Source organism: Haplochromis burtoni, unplaced genomic scaffold (genome assembly GCF_018398535.1).
Source record: "Haplochromis burtoni strain Fernald_Lab_line unplaced genomic scaffold, NCSU_Asbu1 Contig_108, whole genome shotgun sequence".
Taxonomy (NCBI): Eukaryota; Metazoa; Chordata; class Actinopteri; order Cichliformes; family Cichlidae; genus Haplochromis; species Haplochromis burtoni.
Window position 1 is genome coordinate 1,336,406 of NW_024582469.1, and position 27,250 is coordinate 1,363,655.

Below are 27,250 nucleotides of genomic sequence, written 5' to 3' on the forward strand. Positions count from 1 at the left end.
GGATGGATGGATGGATGGATGGATGGATGGATGGATGGATGGATAGAGGTCCATGCTGAAATGTGGCTGAACCTTACTAAGCACTTTGGATTTTAATCTGTCAGGGAAAATTAATTCAGTTCTCCACCTTATAGTTTTTCTTTCCTATATTCTAATCACCCGTTAAATTAATGCACTTCATTAATTTGCCAAACAAGAAACAAATTGTTCATCTTACTTGGGAGGCACAACAGAGTGCCATCCAGCATTTCTTATGTTTTTATTCAGCTAACTGTGAGAAACTGAGATGTGTGCCTGCCTCTTGCTCCACAGGAATACAACCTTTGCAATAATTCTCCTCCTGGAGGGAGGGAGTATGTAATTGGTTCTGTTTGTTTGTCTATCTGTCTGTTTTTGTTAGTAGTCTAGCGTCCGCAGTATTCAAGATATCATTTTCAAATTTTGTGTGATGGTAGATGTGGTGGAGGTGTGGCTCAGCTGCAGAGGAGGGGTGGTGCAGTGAGCTCAATGCTAGACTTTGGGGAACATGAATACCTAAAGGTTGGCTGAGCAGCTGATTTTGAACCTTCATTGTTAGCACTCAAGGTCAAAGCTGAGTTAAAAAAAAATACATGCAGCCATATTGAGTAAATATATTGCGATTATTGCTTTGCAACAATTCCACTAATAAAAAACAACATTAGTACTTACTTGGGTCGGCTCTGCTTGACTCGACTCGGTTTTTAGAGTTTTACATTAGGTGATAGTACCTGGTACCAGATACTTTTTTCTACTCGTCTGGGATTCCCAGTGATGCGATCCGAAAATGTGACGAGAACAGACGTCATGTCTCATGTGATCAGCTCTCATGAAAATCAAAACAAAAATGTTTTTTTTGAAACCTGGCAACAAGGGAAATGGCTGCACAAAAGCAACATTGCGGTCCTCAAGTCTGACAAAAGCTATACAAATCCATTGTTTTGGTATTGGTGTCACATACTAGTGACGCCATTTACCAGCCTGATGTCATCATACTGTATTGTAAGAAAAAAAGGCTGACGTTTAATTTAAACAATGGTAATGTGTATGTATGTGCACATACCTGTATTCTTCCCGGGTGAAGACAGGGATAACAGAGGGCTGAAGGACTGTGATCTCTACCAGAGTTGTATTCTTCATTACAGGCTCACCATGATCGTAGGCCACCACCACCAGCTGTCAAACAAATATAGACAAAGCCAGAACATCACCATGCCATTGATACCCACGCCCCTGCGAGATGGCTGTCTGATGCCGCCGCCGCTCTCATTTACGCTCGCTAAATGGGATGTAGCCAATGCGTGACAGCCCCGCAATAAACCAGAATAAATTGTACTTTTCTCTTCCTGCACATGATTCAGATGGGATTTGAAGAACAGAGAGGGTGTGTGTCCCACTGGTGTGCTTGAGTTTTCCTGCCTCGGCTTTTATTCTTCATTTAATTGGGGGGCTAACTGCTGTTAACCAGGCCCAAAGGATTCCTAATGAGGGCCAACCTTAAATATCAACACACTCAAATATTGTGTTTCCTTCGTCTCCTTTAGTCAGGTGAACGCTACAGCTCATGCATCCTGTTTTATATTCATACAGTAACTAGTGTTTTAAATAGGAAACCACTACATGCATAAATAACTCTTTAGCAGTTGGGAACTTGCGACATGTGATAGTTAAGTGGCTTGCTGATTCTCATCACAACTATTTTTTCCTTCCGACTGAGGATTTCAATTGGTTTCTTTGCACAATTGCTTACGCACGCTGAATTGCCACCAAATTTGTTTTTTTTAATGCCGTGGTGTCTTTAGGCGAGCGAGTTGGGTAGTAATTAGCTACACATCATTTAAACCGTCTTTACTGTGTCTTTACTGTGTACGAGTACATTAGACAAGGTTTATCTCAGTCATAAGCCAGTTTTGGACTAGTTCATTTTGTTTGAGTTATTGGAGCAAACAAGGTAGAATTAGTCCCTTGAGCGATATCTTCAGAGGATGCTGAATCCTTGTTGTGTTAATTAAAGCCCAATGAAAAGATGAAATTAGCAAGGCCCATTGAGGAATACAGCTGGGAGAAGGTAGATTTGAAACTAATAAGCTGCTGCAGTATATTTTGTAGAGTGGATAGGGAATTGTTCAGAGTCCCCTGTTCATAAGTATTACATATAAGCAAATCAAATCTGAAATTAGTAATCTAATCATTCTGACTTATTTTGTATGATGTCGTTCCACGCCCCCACCTACTGAATACCAGAATCCAGATGATAAAGCAATAAGAAGGTCACCAGGATAAATGTTATCTAAATAACAACCGCTGTTATGTAAGATGATGCAATTAAACACTCACTACGCAATTGTTACATTTAATGAAATACAGGCATTATCGAATAGGACCGAGTGTAAATGTAAAACCTGGTTTCAGGGTTTTAACTAAAAATACTGCAAAAGACTTGTAATGATGGGTTTGATGCAGCAGCAGTTCAGTACAGTTACATCCACAATTTGAAGACGAAGATGCAATATTTGTAGTTTTGCCTCTATACACCACAGTCGATTTTAAATAAAACAATGAAGATGACTCAAGTGTAAAGTTGAGTCTTCTTCATTGTGTTTTACCAAAAAAAAAAAAGAAAGAAAAATTGATTTTTAAAAAAGACGTCTGTGCACACTTACGCTGAACTTCATGTTCGGCTCTTCGTTCAGGTTCACTCTGGTAACCACACGTCCGGTCTGTTCGTCTACGCCAAATATACTGGCTGAGTATGGATACGCCTCCTGGTCCACCTTATAACGTACTAAACCTGCTGGAGTACCCTATGATGACAACAAAATAATATCCATTTAAACATTAAAATAAAAAACTTGAAGTTGATTAAACAAAAAACTATAGGATGAAATGCCTCATGCATGGTTTCTGGAAAACCATTTCTTTTTTTCTAATATCTTCTGAACTGTAATTAAATAGTGTGGTGATGGCTGTGTAATGAGTTTTGCAGTATTTAATATCTAAAGCAATTAGCAGGGATCCAAATGTTAAGTCTCTATATAGAAATAATTGTGAGCGTTATAAGACATATCATTACTTTAAATAAATGCGGTTCAAATGGTCATGAATTAACCTCTTAACTGTTGCTGATAATGAGCAGCCATAAGTTACTATGACTGATTTGACACAAAATGTCAGGAAATACATACATTTACATTGTGATATCCACATATTTTAAGCAAATACTCCGTATTCTTTAATGAGCTCAAGATTGAACAGTGAGGAAAAAATAGCTGTGCCATTCTGAGGAGGAAAAATAAACACACCAACAAATTAGACCTCAGCGTTTAAAGCTTACCTTGAACTTTAAAAATACGCGCTGACAAAGTGGTAAAACTGGTGCTTTTGCTAGTTTATTTTCAGAAATTGTAATATGTGACAGAAGCAGTTCATTTATATCTTCTTTAAAAAAATGTTTTCACTATAATCCTTACATATGCTGTCTATGTCATGGTCTGAGGAACAACATTTACAGCAACAAAAGTTGCTCCTTTGGCTAAAAGTCATACAGTATATCTGCCCTCTGTTTATTCTCAGGGGACGAAAGGTTCTTGCTACATGTCTTGCTTGTCATACAGACTTTATTCACTTTATCTCCCTTAAGGCTATAAATCCACCAGCGAAAAAACAACAATGACAAGTCTGCTAAGGTCATATTTTCACACTGAAACGCTGAAAGAGTAAGGGCAACGAGGGAAGTTAAAGAGAAACTCCAGACAGACAAAATAGATATTTTTAATTATGTAAACAGCCATTTTTCAATCCAGCCATCAAACGGTCTAATCTGAGTTCACTTTTGCAGAAGCACTGCTGTTGCGAGCAGTATTTCAGCAACTGTCTACACTGATGTAACACTTTCTTGCACAACAGCTCAGAGTGAGTCAGCAAAACCCGATGCTGATAAATTCTTGAAAGTATTTGTACTTTCGAGGTATACTTTAGAACTGGAATGGAAATTACACAGAGATATATGAATATTATAGGCTCCAGCGCTCAAACAAGGTGCTATTTAGTACCTTTGTTGAGCACTGGGGAGGTCCTTTATAGCATATAGCCTGGACTTTATAATGTTGTTTTTGACCCAAGAGAATTTCTCATGCTTAAATCTAAAGTATGAAGCAATTCAGCTAACACAGGAAGCAGCATGCGCAACAGTGAAGGGAAAGCGGTGCTTTAAAGAGGCTTATGTGAGAACACTGCTGGTGTAGAAGATCCTGCATGAAGAAGGAGGAGGGAAAAATAAGCTCATGGCATCTTGAGCAGTAATGCAAAATAAAAGCACTCCCAGTGCTTTTTCATAAACACCTGTTTTGTGAATTAAACGCATCAGCTGGTTTATTTTTCTTTCTAATATTTTTAAAAAAGTGATTTTCCCAGTGTCGCTGCATGATTCAATGAAGCCTCGTGAGATATTCTCACATACTGCCGATTATGAGAATTCTGTATGAGCATGTTATCACCTTATTAACCTACAGCTACATAAATCAGACTCACATAAAACAGCTAAACCTCGTTTTACACCAACCAGAATAAAGCAGTCTACATAACAAGGATGCTCAGCATTAAATGTTCTCTTGAGATTTCACCTTGTGACACACTGAGGTATAAAAAAAAAAAAATACTCCACTAGAGAAAGAAGTGAAAATGCGTTAAAAACACACCTACACACACACTGACTGAAGACAAGCACCATTATCTTGCATCATTCCAGTACACAATTTGAGGAGCAGGCTGTGAAACAGTTTGATTGAATAGCTGCATCTGATAATGCTCACCGCAGGGTCAGAGTCATTGGCCATCACTGTGGTTACGATGGTTCCCTTGACAGCATTGGGGGCAACCATGCCTCGGTACACTGACTGGCTGAATACTGGAGAAAAGTCATTCATGTCCTGGAGAGAGATTTAACACAAACACAGAGTCGGTACGGTATTAGCATTTTTAAAATACACTGCACCAAAATGCTTTTTGTTTCCTTGAAGTTCCTGAAATGTTGAAAATTTTAATAACAGCAAATTACTGTAGCAGTTTTGTCATAGGAATATATATATATGAACAGTAGTGCATATAATCTATTGCTTATGCTGAGTTTATTTTATTTCTTTGGCTTGGATTCTAATTTATCTCTGAATAGAACAAATGCTGTAGTGAGTAGAATAAATGGGGTGTTCATGAAAACCTGTGGGGCTTTAATCACAGCAGGCATCAGCAGTACTGGAAAACATCAGCAAGGGTGAAAGTGAGGACACCACAAAACAATTGTGCTTTTAATTTTCCATTGGCTGGTTAAATGATGGATTTTAAAAAATTTCATTCACAGTTGTCAAACTCAAAAAAACTAAACAAAACAAAAACACACTATGTAAACTAAATGTTGTATAAAGCACAGAAACTGTCCACTTATTTCTTCGTCATTTTAAAGTTTCTGATAACAGAACTTAAAGTCCATAGATTGCATAGATTCATATGCTAATCTCTGGTATAGTCACTGAGTGTCAGAGACAACAGGATCCATCCTGTGTCTAGCAGCACTACAGGAAAGAAAAACAAAGCAGGAAGACAATGTGCTGTTTTGGCTGTGTAAAATGAAGATGCTGTGATGCTTTGATGCATTTCCTTGATTATAAATATTGGCATATACTACTCTAATAGTAGCCATGCTCTGCACAGAAGTTCAAGGTCAAGCAATCAAATAGACTAGCATGTAGACGTTTAAGATGAATTTGAATGTAGTGGATGTACATCTGTTGTTGTGTATAGTCATCTATACTGTGAACTATGTATGAAAGACAAGGTTTTACCACATACTGTATATAAGAGACTGACATAGTCAAGGCTAAAGGCAGGAAGTCAGTGCTGTTGAAGACCAAATGTACAGTTTTGCTCTTTGACACTTTGTTCAAATTCCTGAAATTTCATAGTAGATGTAACATTGGGTGAAATGATTGTACACTATACATCAGCAACGACAAGAGCTGGGTGCTCAAGTTTGAACTTATTTTTGGATTTTCTCTAATTCACACAGGGTCAAAAGTATACATATAGGCTTGCACATGCCTACTAATGTTTGGTTAAATGTCCCTACCAACCTTTTGGCATGACTCTGTCTAAATACTTGATCACTCTTCATAATTCATTCAAATTGGTTGGTTTCCTGGCACAGATATGGCTTTTAAGAACAGTCCACAAATTTTCAAGAGGGTTGAGGTTGGAGCTTTGTGTCCAGTTACATGTTCGCCTACTTTATCCAAAACCAGTTCTGAAGTGTGTTTGGGATCACTGTCCTGCTGGAACACCCAAATGTCCAAGTTTTCATCTGTTTTGTAATCCGGTCATTAAGTCTGACGTCACTAGCCGTGTCTGGGCCTAAACTCCGCTGCTTCGGTCCATATATCAAACGATCACTATGGCATTACTGAGAGTTGAAAAACTGTCTAAAGTCTTTCATCTTTAATAAAATGATCAGCGTTCTGCTCTACCAGGTATAACAATTGAGTTTAACATCCAGGCATCCATGAAAACGGAATTTATGACATTTAACGGAGTTAGAAGTTAGCAGGGAGTTAGCTCGCTAGCTTCTATCTAAATACAATATAGCATGTCCTGACTGCGGGGTTTTGGAAACAAATTAAAACGTACAGCTCTGTTATCACTTCCAACATAAATAACGACAGAAAACTAAACAGCAGTGACGTTTGTAGGGTTACTGAAGTTGGGCTAGCTGGTATATAATGATGTGTTACGTGACCGCTAGCGACACAGCTATGTTAGCATAATATAAACAAGCTAACTTTTTTTCCACTCAATAAAAGTTAATGTGAGTGTTCTTGGTGGTCAGGAACAAATGTAATCGCATGGCAGGATGCTGTAAAAGGACCAAACTTCAGCCAGGAGAACAACTGAGATAATCCATCCACAATATGAGGTTAGTCATTCATATACTGCTGCATGGGCTGGGCTGTAGTTACATCCTAAGGTTTTAAAAACTGAGCTTAAATAAATGATTAGCGGTAATAAAAGACGAGGGAGGTCAACAGTGATCACTGACTGTTTTAGGAGCTTTTTGAGATTAAATAGAAGAAAATACAAAACATTAAACATGTTAACACAAAAGCCATATTAAACGCAGACTACTTTAGGCCCGGAAGTAGGATTCGTCACGTCATCACTTGACGACTGGATAGGGACTTCTTTCTAATTCATCACTTTGTTTGTCCATGGTGATCTAAAACTGGTTTCACTGTGGACGATCACACTGGTGCTTCCAGCAGTTTCCAGATCACTGTAGGCTTGAGCATTATATACCTCTGCATAGAGTAGTATGCAATCATGATCACTAGCAAGAGGTTAATAGGCCTGGACCTTGTCTAATCAAAGGTTATTGTAAAACCTTCAGCACACTTATGCATATTTCCTCACCGATTCATTCAAATAATTCAATTTAGGTGTTCCACTCACTTCCATGGCCAAAGGTGTATAAAATCAAGAAATCACACCGTAGAAAATCACACTTCTCCATCTGGCAAACTGACAAATGTGCCTGGGTTCAGTGGTTGCCAGGAGAGCGGTACTTGTCTTACTGCACTGTGCCAAGTGTAAAGTTTGGTGGAGGGGGCATTATGGTGTTGGTTTGTTTTTCAGGAGTTAAGCTCGGGCCCTTAGTTCCAGTCAAATTAACTCTCAATGTTTCAATAATAAATGCATGCATTTTGGACAACTTCATGGTCCTAACTTTGTGGGAACAGTTTGGGAACCTCAACCCAACAGAACGCTTTTAGGATAATTTACAGAAGAGACTGTGACACAGGCCTTCTCGTCTAACATCAGTGTCAAACCTTGGAAATACCTTGGAAGAATGGTAAAAAATAAATACATTCCTAAACAATGTGGAAAGCCTTCCCAGAAGAGTTAATGCTATTATAGTTGCAAAGGATGTGCCAACATTATATTAAAGCTTATGAATTAAAATATGTGATGTCACTCAAGTTTATATGCATGTGATGGCAGACGAGTGAAAACCTTGGGCAATACAATATATTTGAGCCTATATTTATACTGTTTTACATTGAGTGTATCCACCCACAGCAGTCCACCATGTGCTTCTTCTGGTATATGGCAGCACCACTTGTTTCATCACAAATTGGTTTGTGAACCCTTTTTTTTGTATGATTGTGAGCATCACTGTGTTGTTTTTTGGAGCCAGAAGGGACTGTATTTGGACGAGAGGGTGGAATGCTAAGTTATCTGCTAACACTAGCAAAGGTGATTAGCAAGTCGCATCCATAGACTTTATGGGTGCATTGCACAGACACAGATACCTGCTAATAAGAGCATAAAAATAAAATACCCAAATTTTACTCACCAAAACTGGAGGACAGACTTCTTGGGAGGTCTGTTAGTATAATAATTAATCACACAGTAAACCATATTATTTGTTAGATATTTACATTTAGAATGATCCAAAAGCCACCAATACTTTAGTTATTTGAACTAGTAGGAACTGGCAACCATCTAACACTCAAAGCAGCCTTGCTCCAATACATGTAAGACTTAACATGATTTAAACAGATGGGTTTAAAAAGAATTCCTCCACATATTTGATTTAAAAGGGAAAACCAGCTATGGTGACTGCTACTATAAAGTTCTCTTTTGGAGCGAGTGTCAAATGGTCATTCAAAAAAATGCAGTTTTTGGTGCTTTTTTTCAGCCCAAAAGGTTGCCGCTTGGACTCTACACCAAACAGATGTTGCAACAATCAATTCTAGTGCTGCCGATGCCACTTGGATGGCAAGTTAGCAGTTGTATCCGCCAATTGGTACTTGCCATTTTACAATGTAGACCACACTGTATTTTCACACGCTGGTTCTAAAATGCTTTTTTGGTCTTTTTTATTTTCCTGACTGAAAATGCTTTGCTTGCCTTTTCCATATTCCATTTTCATTCATTATTCATTTATTAAACCCCCACCAAAAAGCATAATGATCTTCCAATACCTGCTACATCATAATGCCAGTTTACCTTTCTTCAAACTAAAGACACTTTACTAAAAGAGTAGAAAATATTACCCATCTTTATGTCCACACAGAGAAACTAGCTTGTAGACACATACCTACGCACTCACCATTATTCTGACTGTAACAGAGGCTAGTCCAGGAGGCATGTTTCCCTTTGTGTCCAGGGCCTCTACAGTGAACGTGTATGTGGGCTCTGACTCAGACAGAGCCTCGAAGTCCAGAACCTTGAGAACTGAAAGCTCGCCTGTTCTGGAGTCGATGTGGAACAGCTGAGTGATGTCCTGGCCCGAGCCTTCGGTTCTGATTCGGTAAGTAAGGTTGGAGTTGAGGTCAGCGTCTGTCGCCTACAGAGAACATGGAAAGGAAAGCAATGTGAATTTCTAATACTTGTCAGTAGGACAAGAATCCATATGTACCTGCTTGTAACACACTATAACAGTTTAATTAGATCTGTGTTGTTGTCAGAAATGCCTGTGGTAGTAACCTTTAAATTACAGCTGGTGGTCCATATCTTATGTAATAATTTTAAAGTGTAGCTGTGCAGCTTTATCTCACATTCTGCTGCAGTGTGCAGCGTGTCTGCAAGTGTTATCAAACTATCAATGTTCTATCACTGCATGCAGCATAAATATAATTTTCAATAATTTGTGCACAAATAACATTAAATTAGACTGACATCATTGGGAATTTTTAAGATAAAGGGATTTATTAAGAACATTATTAAGGACATTAAACATATTAGCTTGATCTGTATATAAAATAAATGCAAACCAGCAATTTGTGTCTTTGCTAAGGAATGCTAAGATTTGATAAAAAAAAACGTTCTTCTAAACCTCTACAGTGCTATAGAGATTTAAATGATAACGCTAACACTGAGAACACAAGAAAAAGTGATGTTTTAATTAAGAAACATATAAACATATAAGCTGTGTGATTGCTCTCAGAAATACACTAAAAACAAACAGAAAAAAACAATTGTTCTGGGAAATTATCGTTGGTTAGATCAATGGCTGGTAGGGCAGTACAAACAATTAACGCACACATAAAAACAGCATAAGCAATATAGAACAGTTCCTTTAGGAATCCATTCATTTGTTTAAAGACTTGTGAGCAACACTGAGTTGGATCTTCTTCAGATAAAAAATACATGCCAGAGTTATCTGCTGAAGAAATTACATTTTATAATGCAGGTAGTTTTCTCAAAAAAAACCCCCATCTTTCTTTGCTGCACTGTTTATCTGCTGATTCAGATATAACTGTACTAATCTAAAACCAACCAATGCATCAGCAGAGATGATTTATTTGTCATGATCTAGTTTCAGTAAGTTTTTGTTTGCAACAAAGCCTTATTTACACTGGAGAACTTTTTCACTTTACCAAAAATTTAGATATAAAAGTTCCAATGAACTACTGATTTTTTTCTTTTTGTTTGATTCGCTAAATGCCTAAGCTACAAACCCACCTGTTCCTCTTTACAAACACTTACCTTTAATTGTAATATAACAGTGCCCTTTGGGCTGTTCTCCGGTAGATTGACATTGTAAGTTTGTTGGGTGAATATTGGGCTGTTGTCGTCTATATCCAGAACGGTGACACGAAGTGTTAATCTGGATCGCCGTGGATTCTCTGCACCATCCCAGGCTTCAACCGTGAGATAGTAATGGCCTTTAACCTTCGGGAGAACACATATTCAAAATTTAGCATTAACAAAGCTACAAACAAGAATTACTTTCTCACAGCTTTCTTCCACCAACCACCCAAATTACAGTTTGCATTCATGTCAACCAGATTTTAATTCTGAGCTGCTGTATATGTCACCACTATATTGTTTGACAGTACTGTGCAAAAGTCTTCAACCACTCCTCTTTTCTTTAAATTTTGCTTTTAAAGGGCAATGGTTCTGAGCAATAGTTCTCTAGCAACAGTTCAGAAAGGTGTTTTTTTTGGCTTCTTTTGCACACATTTTAAGTCCGTTTGTTATAGACCTATATTAGCATAAAAGCAGCACCTAACTACTGAAATGATCCATTGTAGTGTCTAGATATAACTTCTCTTTATGCACTTTATTATTAGGAACAAAAACCGTTTTTCTACAACAAATGCCAACAAAACACAGTTTGAAAGGCAAAATATTTTATTTTTGCACAAAGAAGATGATTCATAACAAAATATTTGCTGAAAACATGTCATATCTTGCTATGATGTGCAGTGTGTCCTTAAAAAATTTGAGCCAACTAGACAACTGGAGGACAAAAGAACAAGTATTAGCCCTGAATGGCAAGTCTCCAGCATATGAATAGTTTCTGAAAGTCATGTCGTTAAGAAATGGGGAAAACAAAAATCCAGCAAAAAAACTGGCCCAGGATCCAAGAGAAGCTGCTGGCCCTTCAGTTGATCTGGATAGGTTTATCTTTACTGCACTGACAGTTTATTCAGCCCCGCAGTTCATCTTTCACTCCAAGGGAATGTTAATGCCAGATTTTGACAAAACTCATGGGACATATAGCTGGATGTGCAAACCAAAAACACACTTCTTTCAGCCATTCCTGTTTGTGGAGTTACGTCATAAAAATTTTATTACCGTTTACAGTTGTCTGCTTTGCCCTAAACTAATTAGGAACAGAATCTGTAGCTTCGTCTCACCTCTCTGTCCAGTGGCACTGCAGTTGTAATGGTTCCAGTGGCATTGATGGAAAACAGCCCCTGGTGGTTGACGAGCCGATAATGGACCTGACCGCTTGCCCCCAGATCTGGATCTGTAGCCTAAACCAGACAGAACAAAAAGCACAGGCACACACATAATAAGAAAAGGGAATTCAAGGGTTTAATCAGCTGTTTTGAAATGCAAGCAGCACTTCAGGCTGCCTTTGAGGTGAGTCATTCTTTGAATAAAAAGTCCTCTCATATTAAACAAAGTACATGTGTAAATCAATGATGTACAACTCTTAACATTTTTTTCCAATCTTGTTAAAAACTGCATGGTTTCTCTTTTGAAATTAGGAAAGATACTGGGTGGGTAAGGGGGTGAATCAATGTATGTGTGAGAAGGAGAGATAGCTGTGAATGATGAGAATTATTAACAGCATTTCCTGCCGTACAGTTTCATAAGGGGCCTTATGTATTTGCAGACTTTTTGACAACTTTGACAACAATTGAAAGCGGGTCAGAGTTACATGAAATCATCTGTCCTGCCATATTGTCTGAGCTAAACTTTATTCGACATTCTTTTAGTTATTGCTCCTATACAAAAATCCAAAGTTTTTTGGGTTTGATTTGGCAAGGGTGTCGAGACAAACTTGAGGGATCTGCTCTCTTTTCCCACTTATTGCAACTTGTCCAAAGGTGTTAAAGTTACTTCCCACCAGCAATTCTTAAACTTTTCCAGAGTTAATGAGACAGTGGTTTCAATTTTCACTTGGAAGAAAGTAGATCACTGTCTTCTTCCCTTTGTTGCATCGCTTTTATCTCTGCATCTGTTCTCCAGTCAAACCCTTCTCCACATCATCTCTTTCAACTACTAAAAAGTAGTGAGAAGGTGACAAATTGCAAGCTGCTGTTCCTTTCACCCTGTCTAAATGTTCATCTTGTCCAATCAGCATTCTCACTGCATTAAAATAGATGAGGCCAGAGCAGGGGAGAGGAGAACAGAGGAAACATTAACATGACGCACGTGTGTGTATTTGTGTGTGCGGGCCTAGGGTTTGCTTACATTGCTGTTTCATACAAGTTCCCAGAAGTGAAATATAATTTGAGAGTCAGTGGCAAGTGTTAAAAATAATTGCTTCACACCTGTTCTGAACAATAAGAAAACTGTGAGTTCACGTACTATGTCTATGGCATAGTATGGCAAGTTTTGCTCAGATAATTAGCGATCTGTTTATACAGCATTACTAAACAACCTTAAACAACTGTTCATTAACCTGGTGTGTTAAATGTTTATAGTAATAAACTGTGATCCCATGCCTTCGAATTTCACGTTTTAGAACTAAAAATGACCTGTAAACACCACAGTTGCAATAATCTATATAGCTTTGGGGCTAAATTCAAATGTTAATGTCTCCCTAGCAACTAAAGACTGCAAATTTTCATGGAAGTAACTGGTACGTGCTTGATAAAAAGTATTTACAAAGAATATATGCTGCTGCACCCAAAACCTTCTTGCATTTGATCACTTGTGGATTGCAGCAGTTGCCCATTGTTTGCATGGAAGTTGCCAAATTGTCTGCAAACAGTTGACATCTACTCTCTGAGTTGTTGTGAAGCTGTGAAAATTGCAACATAAACCAAAACAGGAAACCATTTGGCTTAAAAGAAAAAGTTACGCTTTTTCAAACATTTTGGCTGAAGCAGTACGACAAAACGTTTACTCATACTTTTACATTCTCTGTTTCCGTTTTGCAAAAATAGAGGATGTTCCATTTCTGCCATCTGCTAGTGACCAAGGCAATCACAAGGAGATGTTTCTTGTGCAGCATCATACTTCAACCTAACGACCATCAGCCACCGCTTGTCAGTTGGGGAGTAGAGAATTTTTTCTAGCAACCAGTAAGCAAATTCCATGTGACTGAAGCCTTGTATGTGACAAAAGTTAAAGAGAAACTTACATCAACTCAGCAATTATAAATTACTAAAGAAACAAATGGACACGCAAAAACATAGTAACCAGAAGATGAGAAAAGACATTGAAAATAACGACTAAAACAAAAACACAGTATTACAGCATGATATACTCAGTGTTGGGGAGTAACGGAATACATGTACCGCCGTTACGTATTTAAAATACAAAATATGAGTAACTGTATTCCGTTACAGTTACCGTTTAAAAAGGTGGTATTCAGAATACAGTTACTTTGTTGAAATAAATGGATTACACTGCGGTACTTTCCTGTTTCATTTTGTCGCGGGTCAGGACTGTTTGGGTTTTGTTTGACAGCTACGTTCTGTTGTTCCAGGCGGCAGCGTTACGGTTGCCATGGTTACAGGGCGACGCTCTCTCTCTCTCTCTGCGACTGTGTGTTTCCTGGGTGAGAGAGCGCCTTTTCGTTGTTGTTGTTGTTGTTGTGCTAAGCTAACAGGCAGAATGCTACAAGCATAGCTCTAAAGAATGTAGCATCATGTTCAGTGTAGTCTGTGTTGCAGGGAGAATGGACTGCCATACACGTTATGTGTCTGTGAGCGCGAGGAGGGAGAAAAAGGGGAGTGGAAAGGTACGAGTTGTCATCGAGGAAAAACGGGAGCTGGAAGCATGTAAATATAATAATAACCACTTCAGCCAAGAAGAGTGCCTGACGAGCCCAGTTGTAAGTAAGCTATTAAGACTCGACTGTACACCGTGTTCGTGTTTTCCTCCGAAAACAATAAGTTCCGTTGGAGCAGTCTTTCAACGCCTCTCTCTGTCTTTACGAGCCGACAGGGACCCCGCCGTATTAGTCAGAGGTCCCTTTACTACAGTTCGGAATCGCGGACCTTCAGTAATAGTTATAAATCACACAGCAATAGTACATTCACGTTGTTGTAAAAAGCATGATAATATATTAAGTAATCCAAAGTATTTAGAATACGTTACTGTCATTGAGTAACGTAACGGAATACGTTACAGAATACATTTTGGGGCATGTATTCTGTATTCTGTAATGGAATACATTTTAAAAGTAACCTTCCCAACACTGGATATACTTAAGGTTAAAATAATGCAGCCATTTACTGAGATGGTAAATTTGTGGAAATTGATTTTTTTTAAAAACTGAGTTGCAGATGGTCAGGTTTTCAGCGCTACTAATGTGCCAAGGGTTTTCAAGTATGCAGTGATGAATGTGATCGTGAAGAGGTTTGCTAGAGGTCATGCTGACCTGTTGGAGCATGTCAGAAAACTGAATGGAAGGTGAAGGGAACCTTTCAAGCAGTCCATGAATGCTAATTATCTAAGGGAGAGTTTTCTCCTCAGACAGAAACAGGTCATGGTCAGATCCCTTCTCAAGTCATAGTCTCTATTTATTTCACAGTAATTTGTAAAACGTTGTCCCCAATGGCCATCTGAACTCCAGAATGAGCAAAAATTTACTTTCTGCTTGTTAATTCTCAAGGCCAACCTGAACTACTATATGTTTAAACATTAGCTTTAATTGAAATTTGGATTATGCAGTCTCTTTTCCTGTGGTCCTTGTGTAATTACTTTGCAATCCATTCCATAGATTGGAAGTCCTGAATAAAGGTGCCAAGGGTGCACTGATCACAAGGTGTTTTCCAAGTACACCTCTTAGTAATTTGGTTTGAAGGTGGCATTGTGATGCACTTTGAAGGTAAGGGTTAATAGACACTCACGGCTGTGGGCACACCTTATTCTTCTACCATCTGGCTTACAATTCCAGAAGGATTCCAGGGGCATATAAACGTTCTTGTCTAAGATGGCAGAACTAATAAATTTGAAGCCCTGTATGAAAGTCTGTTTATCAAAGGGTATTCTCAGGATGGCTGCTTTACTTATGGTTGTTGTTTACATGTTCAGTGTTGCTGATTTGATCCTATAGTCTAGCTCTGTCAGAACCAACTTTCTTCCAGAACTTCAATGGGCTCTTTGAGGGTAAAAATTTAGTAGTTTGTCAGATTCAATTTGGATAAATTCTCTTTCAATGAAGGTAATACCTTGACAACTATCGGCTATTAATAACTGTACTCTTAGATGAGGATGAAAAACTGACAAAATCAATTTGAGATCAAGGTAACACAAAAAGCAAAGTGTTTTTTGTCTACTTTGCAACAACACTGTACAGTCATGCTAGCAAACTGACAGCACAGCAGTGCTTTGAGCATTATATATAGTGTATACAGAGTGTAGTCAATGGGGACACATAGCATAGTCCCAAATCAGCCTTATGTTTTAACCAAAAAAGGAAGGGCATAAAGAGAAAACATGTCTGACAGAAAATCCCCTAGAAGACACTGACAAGGTGCAGATGGGGTATCTGTGTTACACAAATTCAACATGGATGGGAAAGTATCAGATGAAAAGGCTGATATGCTTAATTATGCATGATTTTAAGGATGTTAATGTATTCACGAATTACAGTAAGAGTAAGTCCTAACCTTAAAGCTCCCTTAAGTGATGGTAAGTGTACAGTGCCACATAAAAATCTCGAGCCACCCCTCACCTCTTTGTATTTTGCTGTGAAACTGGCAGAGGTTCAGCAATTTAATAAAATGTGCAAACAGAAGTAAAGATACGTTATATAAGGCAAAGCCAGAGGCTGTACAACTCTATCAAGCTTGAGAGTAAATATCTGGTATGACCACCTTTATTCTTCAGCACAGCCTGAACTCGATGACAAGCTTTCTTGTAATTTCTTTAAATAGTCTTCAGGAATAATTCTCCAGTCTTGAAGAACTTTCAAAGCTCTTCTCTGGATGCTGGCTGCCTTCTTTTCTGTTCTCTGTCGAGATCATCCCACACTGCTTTAATAACGCTGCGGTCTGCACTCTGGGGATACCTGTCCATGACTGATAGTGCTCCACTGTGTGTTTTCTATCCAGGTGTGCTTTTATGGCACTGGCAGTGTTTTGGGAGAATTGGCAAGATATTACTAATCATGGCATTGGATGTAGATCCAAATCTGACTGTACGTTTCTGCATTTATTTTGACAAGATCCCAAACACAAGAACTGAAATACAACAGCTGAATGCATGAAAAAGCCTCCACACAGTGTTTTTTCCTGACTCCTTCTGTACATACAGATGTAGAGTGATGGCAATTCAACCTTAAATCAACCCTAAACTTCAAATCAATCACTCCACAAGATTGTATGTCATGCCAAGATATGCCAAGTTTTTGATAACACCTTGTTGGTGTAAAAATACTATTTTATGGCTGTCAGACTGGTAATCTTTCTCAATTTCTGTTTTTTCAGCCACAGAAACAAATTATATACATGTGTGTAAATGGCTGCTAGTAGTCAAGTGCCTCAAGGTACTGATTTAAAATTGGTTGTATGATTGTTTTATTTTTCTTTTCTGTTTCTTTTTTCAGTCCTGCCACTTTTGTCTTTCCAATCTACCTAAAGATCCAATTTAAAATGAGCTCTTTTCGTTTGTTTCCTGTCATGTTTAGACACAACACTTTTAGATCCCTTGAGTTGGGTAACGTTTTAGAAAGTAATAGATCAGTATTAAATGGATTTTTAAGAGGTTCTTCTGAAAATGGTCACGTACAATGACTGGACTGAAAATAAGTGAAAAAGCAGCAAATGTCCAAAGAAAACTCTGAAAGACCATCAGAAAAACTGGGGAACAGTTGCTCAAGAACATATTAAAAATACAATAAACTCTCTTTGGAAGCAAATTATAAAGAAATAAGTGGTGGCTCAAGACCTTTGCATATTACTCTATGTTATATTATTTAATTGCAAAACATTTTTTTTTTTTTTAGAATTTCAGTATCTATATAGCTGCTTTTTGAGTCTTATATAATCCACTGTTTCCAGATCCTAATGCGCCCTCTCTTCCCTAAAGCAAGCCATCAACAAAGAACCTTTGAAGGTCAAAAACTATCCTGTACAGGTGCTGTGTGGTTACAAGTTATTGTGGCTACAGGCAGGACTGCTGCCGGTAATGTGTCAGAGATGGCCTCATCTACATTAAAGTTAGTACTGTATTTTTTGGACTATAAGGCGCACCTAAAATCCTTCAATTTTCTCAAAAAACTGACAGTGCGCCTTATGTATCAATTCTGGTTGTGCTTACTGACCTCGAACTGATTCTATGTGATACACGGCCCTGACAAATCTGTCAAAATGTTTTAGTATGACTTTGGTAAGTTACGAAGCTGCACCGCTTGACGGATTGTAGGGAGCATTACAGCTACTGTAGTCAGGAGCCTCGCAGAGTAATACGTCCTGTGCTTCAACATAATATTATGCTGTGTTTATAAGGATCCCAAAATGGCACCTGCTAAGAGACATGCTTGTAGGCTGAAATTGCCCAACTGTCTTTCAGTCTATTGGTCCCTGTGTGCTCACAATACTTATCAATACCTCACTGGTTTCTGGTCAGGTCCCTGTTTATTGTAAGAATGCTGTCATTCACCGACTGTTAAAAAAAACCCTAAGCTTGACGCTTCTCTTCTCAGTAGCTACAGACCGATTTCAAAATTACCGTTCATTGCTAAGATTTTGGAAAAGGTTGTGGCTAAGCAGCTTATAGCTGTTCTAGATGAATACAGCATTCTGGATAAATTCCAATCTGGCTTTCGTACAGCTCACTCTACTGAAACTACACTTCTTACAGTCTCCAATGACATTTTGATGAGTTGTGATGCAGGAGAATGCTCCGCTCTGTTGATGTTGGACCTGACCTCCGCCTTTGATACTGTGGACCATCATATTCTGCTAGACAGGCTGAGACAGTGGGTGGGTATATCAGGGGCTGCTTTGGACTGGTTTGAATCCTATTTGCATGAATGATCCTTTCTGTGGCTACCTCTAAGTACAGTTCCTCTTCTACTTTTCTTGCCTATGGTGTGCCACAAGGTTCAGTTGTCCAACACACAAGGCTGAAAACAAAAGGCGACAGAGCTTTTGTAACTGTGGGCCCCAGACTGTGGAACTCTCTCCCTTTGAGCCTGAGATCTGTGGACTCCGTGGTCGCTTTTGAAAAACAGCTATAAACTCATATTTTTAAGCTTGCTTTTGGTTGATTTTGATTTTTATATTTTAGGTTCTGTGAAGCAGAATATAAAAAAAAATTGCTATATAAATAAAATTTTACTTTAGTTACTTAGACAGTGAAGATGAAGAACTTGATGGATTTGTAGAAGTGAAATTAACTTAAAAAGTGAGAGCATTTTTCTGTATTTTATGTGTTAAACTGAACAATGTTGAGCAATATTGTGAATGAGTTGAATGAAGTTTGACTTATTTGACAGTTTTGTATCGCCTTATAATCGCCTTATAATCTGAACGGTACCATATTTGGTTTTATGGTTTAATTATTTTCTACTACAAATTCACGATGATGAGCTTTATATCCACTTTAAAAGTACAGCTGGGTTGACAGCAATTATTGTGTGAAACCAGCAAATGGTTCTTGGGTTACAAAACCCCCCCAAACAGTGCAAGGCTGAAGGCGAATGTGTAAACCTTCCCTTTTTTTAAAAGCTTAAAGACTTGCTAGAATAAAACAACCTGTAAAAAGCTAGAATTACAATTGAATAGTATTTAGTAATGATCTCTGAAAAAAATAGCCACTAAATCAAACAAGAAACAGGGGCCATACATCTTTACTTAATGAGAGGAAAATCCTTATGTAAAGGCTTTAATTGCAACATTGTCAACATTGTCAGTTGAATAACTTCATCTAACCCCCATTACTCTAATCATATTTACCTTCTACCTCATTTGCTGTACTCCAGTCACTACTTGCTAATGCAGTGACCCATTTTTGTCTGTTTCCCCAATTTTGGATCATTAAAGTTTCATCGCATCTCACACAGCGACTATTAGAATTAATGAAAATTAGACTCCATCTTGTCAGTGTTATGAAGACTCAAAGAAAAACGAAGTCCTCTTGATGTGATTCGTATTCAGTGATTCATTATTATCTGGGGTAAAACTGCTAGAAACTTAATAGAGCATCCACATATTGGATGATTATCCCATGTTGTTTGAAGAAAGGCGTGAAAGAAGTGAGACATGGAAAATAAATGAGAGAGCGAAGGTAAAGAGGCGAGAATGTAGAAAAATGCAGTTTTATGGCTTGAAAACGAGGAGACGTGGACAAAATGTGTGTGCTTATTTTCGTAAATTACTTTTAGTGTGTGCAAATGAAGTAAATTGTTAGTCTTAAACATTTGGGGGAAATGTAATGGAGAATTAGACAAACGACTAATACCACACAGTCATTTGTTAGCTGTAAAACCCACCAATTAGCTTAGCTTAGCAAAAAAAATGCAAGGATAATAAATGAGCCTGGCGCTATCCAAAAGTGACAAAATGTCTTTACTGTGTACAAGCACGGTTGTAGTGCTTATTAGGTCATTAACGAATGTAAGATTTATGTCACATTATGCCATAAACTAACAGTACTGATAATGATATGTAATGGTTAATCCAGCAGTATACACAAGGCCTTTAACTGAAATCAGCTCAGAAAAATTAGCTTAAATGCTTGAATGGTGTACTTGATCAGTTTCTCACTTGAGAAAAAAATCAGTATACCGTCTTAAATTTAAATTTAAATTCTTAAATGATTAAAAACTAGGTCTGGGTATTGCAAAACTGGCTTAGGCTGTGGTGAATCGTATTGTTAATGTCACGGCTGGCAAGGCAGGCTATGTAGAGGTGCCACCCAAACGCAGGCACTGAGATAGATGCGGAGATTGAGCTTTATTTTGAGGTGAACAGGATGCAGGAGGAACCGAGAAGGACATACAGAGAAACTAAGAGAAACCTAAACTGAGGAAACTAACAAAACTGACATGAAACTATCATACGGCGGAAACACGGGGAGACTCGGGGAGACAACACAGACGGACCAGCAACAAGCAAAAGGAAACACGGGGCTTATAATACACAACGGCATAATCAGGGAATAGGAGACAGGAGAGAAACACAGCTGGGAGAAATCAGAGCTGATGAGACAAGGGGAAGCAAAACCAAACACACTAACATAAGACACAGAACTTCACAATAAAACAAGAAACTCAACATGCCTGTGTAAAAATAAACTAAAGCAAACTAAAAACATAAATCCAGTTTGCTATTTACCTAAAACATAATACATTTTTTTTTTAGATTTAAACAAGTTCTAAAACATTTGTTACTTTTATGACGCCTGTTAATCGCTGTGTCATATTGAGAGTATTTTTAAGTAAGCAGTTGTTGACTACATTAGGATTCTGTACTATAATAAAAAAGTAATTGTTTTTAAATTTATACGACAATCATTAAGAGCATTTAGTGTCCAAAATATTTTTGCTTCCATAAGAGTAAAATGGCAGTGGCATTAGATACTGACAGAATTGAAAATTGTTATACTTTTTATAATGGGTTAAACCCCTGTTTTTTTCTATTAAGTTAATCTGGCCAAAGCATCTTGGACATTGGCAAAGTGGTACCAGTCTTCTCCATCTGCAATGTATTTCCAAATAATTCTAAAAAGAGAATTTTTTGTCAAGATTTTGTATACTCAGAGTCCTTGAGTGTTGAGACAAAGTTAGAGAAGCAAGGCTGAGTTGTGGGGGGTTTTTTTTGGAGGGGAGGGGGTTCACACAGGACAAAGGATGCTGAACATTGAGCAGATAGACAGTAGGAGATGCAGAAGGTTTGTGTGAGAGAGGAGGATGCTAAGGGATAGGGGGAGATGGAGGCAGAAGATCTGCTGTGGCGACCAGGTGAAAGAAGAAGAAGGGCCCCTGACTGTCGCTATGTATTTTTGCATAAATTTGAAATGTAAAAAAAAAACAAAAAAAAAAAAACGTTTGAGCTGTAATGATGTAAATCATTGGGGCTAACTGACAACATTTCCCCTAAAACTCACCTTTAAGTACAGTACAGTAAAGTTGTCACAACATTTTACACGCTGGATTGAATCATTTACATTGATTAATCACCTGATGTTAAACATATTGATGACTGCAGTTCCCAGAGTTGGTTGCTGCAGAAGGTTTGCATATCCAAAATGAGCGTGACTTTCCACTCTGCTTTTATTCTCTTCTTTTGCTCTCTGTCCTCGTGTCTTATCCCTCCCTTGATGTCTTTCTCACAGTTATCTAAGCGTAATTACATTGCCAGACAGTTAAAAGCCACGAACACAATAGAATTAATGTCTCAGCTACCTTATGCAGGAAGCTTTTCAACAGAGACCGACTCCAGAAAAAAAAACACACCTTAAAGCCTGAAATATGAACTCTTATCTCTACATTCACAAGTTCTGCCTGTCATGTTCAGGTGCACAGGCTTCTTTTCTTTCAGTTCCCCCCCTTTTGTGTGTGTTTTTTTTTTAATCCCATTCTCACCTTCGCCTCTAACTTAATTCCTAAAAGAAGTACCTGCAACTGAAACTCGATTACTGAGATATTATTAATCTGTCTCTGAGTGCATTTCTTTTATTTCAGGTATAATAACAGCATGTAGGTCTTTTCTAAGTAGGTTAGTTACTATACAGACAAACCCTTGCTAGTTGTCTCATTACTACAATGTATTCTAGTGAGCTTTTGTGGAGTTGCTTCTTTTTCTGTTGCTTCTTTTTCTGTTGTTTCTCGTCAGCTTTTTTGGCTATGAGGTGCCATATTAAACCAGAACTGATAGTTTTAAGGAGGTGTAGCACAGTCATGTACACAGTCTAAAAGGGATATCGATAATGTGTGGCCTACTTCCTAAAAGTTTACCCCTAAATGATGTTTTTCTTACCAATCAATTTAAAACAATTTACAATAAATGGCCGAGCCAGTTTCTGTGCGACACATTTCCACTGACAGTACACAGAAAGTTATCAGTCACACAGCGACAGGTAATCATGCAATGAACAGCCAACAGTGTAGCAGGTCATTTCACTGATGTATTCCCCTCTCTCAGGCTGAAGAGCTGAGAAAGAGGATGACTGACAGTCATCCTCCCAGGATGACTGCCTAACCCTGCAGTTGATGGATAGACCGAACTGTAAACTGATTAAGAGTTGATATGATGCATCTCACTATGAGGCTGTGTCTAACATTATGCGTTGCTGATAGAGCTGGAATATCAGACAATACGCACTCAGGAAGGTGGTACTTTATTCTTCAAATCTACATCTCTTCTTATGTTTGTAGACAACTTGGCAAACATCTATTCCTGGTACTGGTACCGACAACTACATTTCTGGCATATTGATGTCTCTATTTTGAATTGGGGAGGCACAGTGGTTAGTACTGTTACATCATAGCAGGGAGTTTCATTCCTTCCTTGCCTTGCTTTCAGGCTGGCTCCATGCTCCTTGCAACCCCAAGTAGGACAGGAATATTAAGAAAATGGATGGATAGATATGTTTAACTGTGGACCATGCAAAGTAAATTTGGGGAATTCAAGAAATGAAAATATGGTGCTAGAAGGAGTATAACAGACCTGCTTTAAAACAGCCTGCTTTAAAAGTGTGAGGTATTTTCTTCCATTTGCAACTATATAATGAAAATTCAGTTCATGTTGGGGCTTTTTAAAACAGCAACAAACTGAATTCACTCAATCTGTCCTTTTTCTAAGCAATTATTTAACCATATGTGTTAAATTCATGACAAACAGTTTAAGAACGAGGCTCTTAGCTCTGGCATCCCACATTTTATTCCCTACTGTGGTTCTCCCACTTCTTCCTGCCACCCAAGCATTTTCACATCTTCCCCTGTTCCCATTTACCTACTAGAATCAGCAAACCAAGGTCAGGTCTGTTCATTCTTCCGGAAATCTTTTTAATGCTTACAGCTACGAACCCTGGTTTGGAATGTGGCCCAGAGTCGTGCCTCGATCAGCCCACTGAGGGATCACATAGTCTGTTTTGGTTTGGAATAGATCCAAGGGTCCTTGAAAGGGAGGAAGTTCAGGATTGGAATTCTTTCAAGTGCCCTCTCCACAGATTAGGGTGGGTTTTTGGATGCTGAATTTGGAACATGGCCAAAGATCTGAGTGAAAGTAAAAATCTGGAATGCTTGGAATGAGATATCCTCTTCGGGCATAAGGGTTGGAATTGTGCCTGATGGTCCAAATAAGAAACACTATTGAAGTTTTTAAGTTTGGAACTTGTTAAAGTATGACTTGTTCAAAGTCCTGGATAAGGGTGTACAAGGGCCATGTATTTATCTCAGGAGAAGTCCTTGTGTTGAAGCAAAGAAGCGTGATTAACATTTAGAACCTGGCAAAGTGTCCGACTGATCAAAGACCCCCTGACATCGCTGTATAAAGCTTATGAATTAAGCTTGGAGCAAATCCAAGCAAGCATGCAACCAAGTGAGCATCTTTAAAGATCAGAGCCTATCAAAGTGTCAGATTTACCCATGGCCCCTGTCTAGGGAATACATAAGTCCATTATTAGGTCTGGAACAAGTCCAGGAGTCTTTCTGCTAAGTGGAGACCAGAGTGCTGATACAGGTGAAAGCAAAGCTCGCCTTTTAAACCCAACTATTTATTTTCCTTTTTTATTGTTGTTGAAGTTGTTGTTTTTGTAGATTTTCCACAGATTTAGAGATAATTTTCATGCCACTGCTTTAGCACAAACACAGGAAAAATAAAGGGAATGTAATCAAGAATTCTCATCCAAGTTGAGTTCCAATAAAGAAACAAAAGAAACCCCCAAACAAAAGAAAAACATAACCATTGTACTTTATTGGGACATGTTTAGTCTCAGTTTTATTTTTTCGTGTTGCAAAAGAAAGAAAGAAAATAAATACTGCAAGTTGGTTGAAACTTCATAAAGGTCTTTTTCTTATTTATAGTGCCATCGTTGGTGCTTTTACCTGATGGTTTGTGCATTTTTTAAAACAGGGAATATTTGGATTTACACACAGTTTGTATTCGTTCCCTATTTTCTGTAAGGTTTTGTGTACAGTAACAATCCTAATAGACACTACTCCACACACTTGCACCACAGGACATGCACGTACTTCCTTGTATCCCCTTCCACCTGCAATATGCACTCAAAGTCCTATGAGCATAATAACAATCCTAATTACAAAGCTACCACAGTTTAAGAAGTTACATTAGTGGTCTTTGGTCCCTGTTGTAAAAGATTATAAGAGCTAAATTCAATTAGAGCCTCTGTGAATCCGTGTGCGCGTGCATGTACTTATGCTGAGGGGACAATAATCTGTTTACACAGTCATATTGTGGGATCCTTCCGTCCTTCTGGGGACAAAAAAGCCAGCCTGCATGATGCAAATTAACACATTTTAAGATGAAACATGTGACAAACAGAAAGGTCAATGAATCTGCAGTTATAACTGAAGAAATGAGACGAAGCATGGTTTAGATTCAGATATGATGATTTGTGTCACAATAACACAAGAGCTGTGCAACCAGTTAAAACACACTGGTGTGAGCCACTAGAGAAATAACAGAAAAAAATAATCTTGCTGTACTGCTGTGTTTGGGTTTTTAATTGAGCATGAGAATCAGTGTTTCTGATAGATTGAGATAAAGTCCCATCTAAACTGTCTGTTTGTTCATGACTCATCATTATAATAAAGGATTAGTGTAAGGAAATAAACTAAAAAGGTTGAACAAATGCACAGTCAGGAACGAGTGGAAAATGAACACATTAGCATGCAAACTTGCTGTAATTATACCTGTTCACACACTACAAATATTAATTGCAGTGAGTGCTTAGATGTATTCAAAAACATGTAGTGAACAGTGATGTGGGAATGTGAGAGAAATAAGGTTGGTCATGCAGGCTGCTTCTCTCCAAATGATTTAGAGTGTGTTGTGTGCAGCTCTGTGTGTGTGTGTCTAATCTTACCTTAACCTGTCCAACGTAGGCGTGTTTCTGCTCCTCAATGACAGTGAGGTTCACTGGCAGGGAAGTATCGAACAGCGGGTCGTTGTCATTAACGTCAGTCACCACAATGTTCACCGTCGCTGTAGACGTCTACACACACACACACACAAACGACTGTAAGTGTTTAGTTCAAAGACTCTAATTATTGTACAAACCGTTATTTTTTTAAATGATGATTATCAGAAACTAAAACTGAATCACGACATTTCAAAGACTGTGTTTTTTTTAACCATCTTATTCTATGTGTCCCTTTTGCTAACATCGTCTTATATAATTAACTAAAGAGTTCATTTTTCTTGCAAATTTGTTGCAATCAGGCCCTGGCTGCCATATTCCTTTGTGCTAGTAAGAACTGTTCACTCTATAAATAGATTTAAAAACTGCTCACTGTTGGTCCACTTGTTCTCTCTCTCCCGATGTAAAAGGTCTGTTTGTTTTAACCCTTTACACCCTGGAAGTATTGCTGTGTGACATTTATGGTGAAAATAGGTAGCAGCCACTTCCTATCTTACACATTGCCAGTACTGTGTTGGACATCCTTTTGCATTCAAAACTGCCTTAATTCTTCATGGTATAGATTCAACAAGATGCTGGAAACATGCCTCAGAGACTCAGTTGCTGCACAGCCAATCTCCCATTCCACCACATCACACCAGCCACTGGCTATTTGAACACAGTGAACTCATTTTCATGTTCAAGATGAGATCATTTGAGCTTTGTGACATAATGTGCTGTCCTGCTGGAAGCAGACATCAGAAGATTGGACACTTACTGGGACGGACATAGTCAGCAACGATTCTCATGGCCTTTAAATGATGCTCAGTTGGTAGTAAGGGGTCTAAAGTGTGTCAAGACAATATCACCTACACCATTACACCATCAGCACAGCTTGAACTATTGCTGTCATGCTGTTTATGCCAAAGTTGAACCGTCTGAATGGCTCAGCAGAAACTGAGAATCATGAGACATGGCAATGTTTTTCCAGGGCGATCGTGGCTCAAGCCTTGTAATCGGAAGGTTGCCGGTTCGAGCCCCGGTTCCGACAGTCTCGATTGTTGTGTCTTTGGGCAAGACACCCGTTGCCTACTGGTGGTGGTCAGAGGGCCCGGTGGCGCCAGTGTCCGGCAGCCTCGCCGACTACAAGAAGGTCAACACAGTCAGTGTTCAGCCCACTGCATCTCTTGCAGACGAGCTTAACAACTTCTATGCTCATTTTGACGCAGACAACAGAGAGCAGATCCTCTACCCTCAGGAGGACAGTGAGGCTGCAACTCTAACTCTGAAAACAGAAGCTGTGAGATGGACCTTTAAAAAGGTAAATCCTCACAAAGCTCCAGGACCAGACGGCATCCCAGGCCGGCTACTCAGAGTGTGTGCAGACGAGCTGGCAGAGGTGTTCACCAACATCTTCAACCTCTCCCTGAGGCAGTCAGTGGTCCCCACGTCCCTCAAAGCATCCACCATCATTCCCGTTCCCAAAAAATCAGTGGTCTCCTGTCTGAATGACTACCGTCCTGTTGCACTGACATCCGTCATCATGAAGTGCCTGGAGCGGCTGGTCAAAGGTCATATCTGCTCCTCCCTCCCTGACACACTGGACCCTCTTCAGTTTGCCTATCGGACAAACAGAGCCACAGAGGATGCCATCGCCCTGGCAACGCACACCCAGGGCCGC

At 38.7% G+C, this 27,250-nt stretch overlaps 1 protein-coding gene across 3 annotated transcripts in view; it reads right to left on the reverse strand.

Annotated features, from left to right (window-relative positions):
- The window catches only part of LOC102303649 (protocadherin-15), a 243,512-nt gene that overhangs the window by 85,710 nt on the left and 130,552 nt on the right, over positions 1 to 27,250 (reverse strand). For all 3 annotated transcript variants that reach the window (XM_005928144.2, XM_005928143.2, XM_042223310.1), the window contains exons 20-26: positions 25,537 to 25,665; positions 11,712 to 11,831; positions 10,555 to 10,740; positions 9,176 to 9,412; positions 4,830 to 4,946; positions 2,682 to 2,822; positions 1,082 to 1,194 (exon numbers count right to left, since the gene is read on the reverse strand). In XM_005928144.2, coding sequence (XP_005928206.1) covers positions 1,082 to 1,194; positions 2,682 to 2,822; positions 4,830 to 4,946; positions 9,176 to 9,412; positions 10,555 to 10,740; positions 11,712 to 11,831; positions 25,537 to 25,665 — 1,043 coding nt within the window. The remainder of the gene's footprint in view (positions 1 to 1,081; positions 1,195 to 2,681; positions 2,823 to 4,829; positions 4,947 to 9,175; positions 9,413 to 10,554; positions 10,741 to 11,711; positions 11,832 to 25,536; positions 25,666 to 27,250) is intronic.